The sequence below is a fragment of the Mytilus edulis genome, chromosome 4, assembly GCF_963676685.1.
Source record: "Mytilus edulis chromosome 4, xbMytEdul2.2, whole genome shotgun sequence".
Lineage (NCBI taxonomy): Eukaryota > Metazoa > Mollusca > Bivalvia > Mytilida > Mytilidae > Mytilus > Mytilus edulis.
Genome location: NC_092347.1, coordinates 36571331 through 36578067, shown reverse-complemented (window position 1 = coordinate 36578067; position 6737 = coordinate 36571331). Strand labels below are relative to the sequence as shown.

At 38.4% G+C, this 6737-nt stretch overlaps 1 protein-coding gene across 1 annotated transcript; it reads right to left on the bottom strand.

Moving 5' to 3' along the window:
* Window positions 1–1231: 1231 nt before the first annotated feature.
* LOC139521353 (microtubule-associated protein 6-like) lies at window positions 1232–6403 on the bottom strand. Its single transcript, XM_071314832.1, has 3 exons — window positions 6399–6403; window positions 4554–5838; window positions 1232–1735 (listed from the first exon to the last, which is right to left on the bottom strand). Exons 1-3 carry the CDS (start codon window positions 6401–6403, stop codon window positions 1232–1234), a joined length of 1794 nt encoding a protein of 597 aa, XP_071170933.1.
* Between the last annotated feature and the right edge of the window lie 334 nt (window positions 6404–6737).

Sequence of the window (6737 nt, the reverse complement as noted above, 5' to 3'; positions counted from 1 at the left end):
GTCCCCGAGGGTATTATCGGCTCAGTCGTCAGTTCTAAGGTACAGATATGATTTGTAACAAATCTTTTTACCATTGTCTGTTTGTAAATTTGTAAATTATGAAAAGACTAAGGTTTCAATTCCCGCTGGCAAATTTGACCTAAGATGGATCTGACTTTTTTAGTTCTTTTTTTTTGTCATATAGCTCTTCAACTGTTTCGGTTCTTATACAGTTGTACTTTATAGGCTTTCAAATACTAGTTTTCAGCTTAGAGTGTTCCTGACGAATGTTTATCCAGAAAAGCGCTTCGGACCGGTATGTGATTATTTAACGTGTTTTTTTTCTCTCTCAATCAACTCACAGAAATCTTGACATTATTCTCGACAGCCTTGCCAAACAACTTACTTTACTTAATCCTCTTCGTTCCTTGTGGAACAAAGGGCTGCTACAGTCGCTTTCCACTTACTCTATTTTGGGCTATCCTTTTTGCTTCACTCCAGGTATATCCAATTTCCTCCAGCTCCTTGTACCTTGGTCTTCTCCAGCTGTGAAATGGTCTTCCTGGTCTCCGATGTCCTTGGGGGTTCCATTCAAATGCCTGTCTAGTGATGGTACCTACAGGTTTCCTCAAAGTGTGCCCAATGCATTGCCAAGTTCTCCTCTTTAGCTGTTTAATTGCTGGTTCCTGATTGGTTCTTTCCCATAAGCATTTGTTACTTTGTTTCTGGCCACCAAAATTTACAAATTTGGCGCAGGCGTTTGTTGATAAAAAAAAAACCTGGATTGGTTGTTGAACCCCTGCTGTAAGTCTCTAGGTCTCTGCACCACAGAAAAGGACTGATTTTACATTCGTGTTGAAAATTCGAATTTTGGTGTTTTCTGGAAATACTGTTGATTTCCAAACTGGCTTCAGCATAGCAAAAGCTTGTCAGCTTTACTTATTCTTGTCCTGATGTCTGCATCTGTCCCCCCAGTTCTATCCATGATGCTTCCTAAATAAGTAAACTGATCTACTTCTTCAATATCTTCAATATCTTCCCCTTCAATTGATACCGTTCCTCCTTTTCTGGTCTTTACTTTCATAATTTTTGTCTTCTTGATGTTGATTTTTGTATTTTTTTTTCTGTTTCATGGAGGTAGTTTTGTCTCTCAAACGATGAGATAACAGAGCCAGATCATCTAGGTCTTTTAGCCTTTGTGCGAAGTTCCACTGTTTACCTCTTAGTGTAGTGTCTAGTGCTTGCTGTTTACTCAGTCTATAGCTATCAAGAATAGTGTAGGGGAGAGTAGGCAGCCTTGTTTCACACCAGTATTTACATTGAAAGGATTGGTGAATGATGGTTCATGTATCACCTGTACTGTGAAATCCTCATACAACGCCTTGATCATGTTCACAATTTTTGTTGGTATGCCATAATGCCTTAGCAGTTGCCACAGCCCTTCTCTGTTGACACTATCGAATGCCCTTTCAACATTGACAAAGTTGATGTAGAGGGATGATTGCCTTTCTATCGATTGTTCAATGATGGTACGTAGTGTTGATATTTGGTCAGTGCAGCTTCTGTTTGATCTGAAACCTGCTTGTTCTTCTCTTTGTACCTGATCAATTGCATCTTTAATTCGGCTGAGTATAATTCTGCACAGTATTTTACTAGCTCCCGATAGAAGTGTTATGCCTCTCCAATTCTCACATAGCTTTTCTCCATTCTCATTTATTTCTCCAACACCATGTTCTCCTACAGTTTTCTCTCTGTCCTACATGTTGTAGTTGTTCATAAAAACATTCCTTTACATCATCTTCGGCATCATTGGTTGGTGCATAACACTGTATGATAGTTATGTTTTGGCACTTAGCTTTTAATCTCACCCACATTATTCTCTCACTTACTGGTTACCATTCCATCAGGCTCTTTTTTTATATGTTTTAAAGCGTTATTGCTACTCCTTTGGTGTGGTAATCATTTTCATTTGGGTTTCCCGAGTATATTATCTCCTCACCTGTTACCAGTGTCGAAACTCCACTTTGGTTCAATCTTGCTTCACTTATGCCAAGTATGTTTATATCATAATGTCTCATCTCCTTTGCTATCTGAGCACATTAACATTCATACATTGTGCGTACATTTCATTGCGCAACTTTAGTGACTTTTTGGGGCGAAAACAGTAGTATCGGTTTATAAGACGTCATTCTCTGCATCTCATGGCGGTCAGTTGCATTAAAAACAACTTCTGCTCCAACCCTAGAAGGGCAAGCAATATTGAGCATGTTTAACGACTGCATTAGTTTCTGTAATCAGCTTTTTTTACAGGGTAATGTGATTAGCCTGACGCCAAACCCCCTTACCAGGAGGGCCAGGGATTTATTAATCAAGGTTTCCTTCCTCTAGATAAGCTGCTAACCAAAGCTTATGATTCCCATCTATCCATCGGTTGTGTATCAAGTTGTCCTTCTCTTAGATGAATTGCTTAACAGAGCTATGATCTTCATCTGACCAACTATTTACCCATAGCTGGGGCAAGGTTGATGAGTGCGAGGGCATATCCACACGCCGGTGGGCCTACACACTGCATCTCTGGGGCCCTTGCTGCTCCAATTATGCCTAGGATGCAAGACCCTAGTTACCATGTGCTGTCGCGGGGAGGCATTGCAGAAGTCTTGAATAGTGCAGAGGCTATGTACTTGCAGAAAGACTTACTCACTCGGCTTTCTTTTTCACCTGTAAGCAGGCTAGCCAACGGTGATAAAAGCCTATGGCTTCCTACCACACTAGACGCATTTACAATCATGTGGTACAACCACCAGCACACCTTGCCAAACAAGGTTACAAGTTAAAAACTATAAGCCGATACTAACTGAAATTGTCTTTTTTTGTTTATTTTTTTTTAAATGAGAGTTGACAGATATTTTGAAATCAATTTATTGCTTTTGAAGTAATTCCGGTTTTATTTTAAAAGAATCTTTAATCATTCGAAATAAAGCTGTTGAATGAAGAAATTATTTCTATTCATCGGACTTTTATGCACTTTGAAATTTAATTTAAACTAATTAATTTATACAAATTGTAGCATCAATGTTATATTTTTCAATGTTCAAGACACTTAATTTGATATAAGTGATCTGAATTAGAAAAAAATATTCTGTATAAAACTAATGTTACGTTTGTTAATTTTCTTTCTTCGTATTTTTGCAACCACCTTCCGAACTTTGAATTACTATAATAGGCATACCCCTTGCTACGACCAAATGTACGAATGACCTCGTAACATTGAGGCTCAAAGAAAACTGATGTGTGAAGTTTTGTGTCACGACAAACGATTTATTAACAAACACGAATTCTGCTTTACCTTCAGGAAATAAAACCAGACTATAACAGACTATCAGTTTCTCTTAGCAAATTGATCAAATACAGAAAACGAAATTTTAACTTTAAAACAATTAGTCTGGCAAATTTTGCATGTCTGATTATCTTTCGCAGGTTTGGAAAAAAAAATATTGTTTATAGTATGATATCATAGCTTTTCAAAACAAACTTGAAAAGGTGTCCCATCTGTATAATAATAATGCCAGTTTTAATTTCATTTGACATGTCTACTTGTTTTTATTAATTGTTATATCATTTTACCGTTATTACTTCAATGCCAAATGATAAATCAAAAGAACACATGAAAGGTTCAAAATACTAACGTCTCTGTGTCTTTCTATACCCAAAGGGCGCGCTAATCTTGGGCAATGTCTGACTGATTTAATTGTCTTTTCGTACAAATAGACTTCATCTAAGATTGCTGGGGATAAGGTAGAGACGTTGGAACTACGCGTCATTCTGTCTCTCTTTAAGTTATTTAACATCTTATATAAGCTTAATGTTAATTTGCTGCTGGCTTCAAATCTTAAGAAAATATCTATTCTTAACCACAAACTGTATGTCAAACATGTGCAAACTGTTTAACATGGTTATCTTGACAAAACAAAGTCCCTGTCTCAGAAACTATTCGTTGCTGCATTGAGACCATGTTGACCACAACTTAAACAATTACCATTTGGTTACACATTTCACCGTGAAACAGCATAAGGTTGTTTGGCGCAAAATTGAGGTCAGTTCAGGAAAATTCTCGTAACATGACTGGTGTTAGTCCGAGATTACTTTGACGTCCAACAGCTGGCCCAAGCTTGTCTGCCAAAACAGCCGTTGGACGTCAGAGTAATCTCGGAATAGACTGGCGAATGGTATGAATATGTTTTAAAAGTATCCTTTGTTTGTTGTGTAAATAAGGTAAGTGAACGCCATCCATATTCCAGTCGGGTAGGTAAAAGAAGCGTATATTTATATTTTTTTTAATGTAATAGTACGGAGTATGTATGTAATACTTGCTGCCGTACATTAAGCATCAATTAATAAAACAATCGTAATGATTTTTTTTTTATCGTTTTGATGTTTTGGTCCGATTCCAGATCATTGACAAATGGGAAATTTCGTTCTTTGCATATTTCAAGTGCATATTTAAATTTACTGTGTCATTTCAAGGAAACCAAATGTTTACGATATCAGTCTCTGTACTGACATCTATCTCGTACCTTATCTTCTACGCCCTGACCTCTATCTCGTACCTTATCTTCTATACCCTGACATCTATCTCGTACCTTATCTTCTACACCCTGACATCTATCTCGTACCTTATCTTCTATACCCTGACATCTATCTCGTACCTTATCTTCTACGCCCTGACCTCTATCTCGTACCTTATCTTCTACACCCTGACCTCTATCTCGTACCTTATCTTCTACACCCTGACCTCTATCTCGTACCTTATCTTCTACACCCTGACATCTATCTCGTACCTTATCTTCTACACCCTGACCTCTATCTCGTACCTTATCTTCTACACCCTGACCTCTATCTCGTACCTTATCGTTTACGCCCTGACATCTATCTCGTACCTTATCTTCTACGCCCTGACCTCTATCTCGTACCTTATCTTCTACACCCTGACCTTTATCTCGTACCTTATCTTCTACACCCTGACCTCTATCTCGTACCTTATCTTCTACACCCTGGCATCTATCTCGTACCTTACCTTCTACACCCTGACCTCTATCTCGTACCTTATCTTCTACACCCTGGCATCTATCTCGTACCTTATCTTCTACACCCTGGCCTCTATCTCGTACCTTATCTTCTACACCCTGACCTCTATCTCGTACCTTATCTTCTACACCCTGACCTCTATCTCGTACCTTATCTTCTACACCCTGACCTCTATCTCGTACCTTATCTTCTACACCCTGACCTCTATCTCGTACCTTATCTTCTACACCCTGACCTCTATCTCGTACCTTATCTTCTACACCCTGACCTCTATCTCGTACCTTATCTTCTACACCCTGACCTCTATCTCGTACCTTATCTTCTACACCCTGACCTCTATCTCGTACCTTATCTTCTACACCCTGACCTCTATCTCGTACATCTCGTACCTTATCTTCTATACCCTGACCTCTATCTCGTACCTTTTCTTCTACACCCTGACCTCTATCTCGTACCTTATCTTCTACACCCTGACCTCTATCTCGTACCTTATCTTCTACACCCTGACCTCTATCTCGTACCTTATCTTCTACACCCTGACCTCTATCTCGTACCTTATCTTCTACACCCTGACCTCTATCTCGTACCTTATCTTCTACACCCTGACCTTTATCTCGTACCTTATCTTCTACACCCTGACCTCTATCTCGTACCTTATCTTCTACACCCTGACCTCTATCTCGTACCTTATCTTCTACACCCTGACCTCTATCTCGTACCTTATCTTCTACACCCTGACCTCTATCTCGTACCTTATCTTCTACACCCTGACCTCTGTCTCAACTTGGTTCTACTTCTGTGTTGTTGTTACTTTGTACTGCGACTTAAGACTGAAGTAAACTGCTATATTGTGACAGCGGAAGTATATATTTATGTTCATAACTTATTGATTGATTTATTTTTGTGTTTAACGCAACTTCCAAAAAAGTGATTATTTCAAGGGCTGGCGGCAACTTTTTATTGGTGGAGGAAGTTGGATTGCGGCTTCGACAGGAAAAATGACAATCATAGTCAACTACTATTAGAAGCGAACGCCATTGTCATGTATGTGCAAGCGGGTGTAGGAACTTACAACCCCAATACTGTTGACAGGCTAGTGCTTCAGACGTCAAACTCGTCGCTCATTTCGTCAACCGATCCTTTGTTCAGCACCGAGGACAAGGAGTACGTATTAATGAATCTGTTAGTTGTAGCAAACTTTTGTGATCAAGCTTAGGTTTCAAATATGAGAAAAGATAATGCACCTAAACCCATCTTTTACAGTTTTAATATCGAACAAGCTTCAAACCTCCGGACCTTCTAGGCCTGCATGGCTTCAATTTTTTAATCATTACACCATTATTTTTTTCGAGTTAAACCATGCTAATTTATTCTGCATGCAAACAGCTGCTGTTTTGTTGCTTATACAGAATACCATAAAACATCAATGCTTTTTTATTATTAATATAACTTTAGGCAATTATTTCAATTTTTGTTCAAAACCGTAATTTAAATTTATATCTTATATTATCCCATATGTGACCCGCCCACATTTTATTATGAAAGATGAAATAACATAAGAGACTGTAATATGCAGTTCAAATGTCCTAAGATTCTACTCTAATGCATATGTGGCAATCCAGTTTCAAACGTACATGTATATATAAACTGATTTAAAAATGCACTGTTTTTAT

Coding starts and splice junctions, on each gene's coding strand:
- LOC139521353 (XM_071314832.1), bottom strand. Junction 1,736..4,553: donor GTCAGGGCGTAGAAGATAAG/GTACGAGATAGA, acceptor TACAACATGTAG/GACAGAGAGAAAACTGTAGG.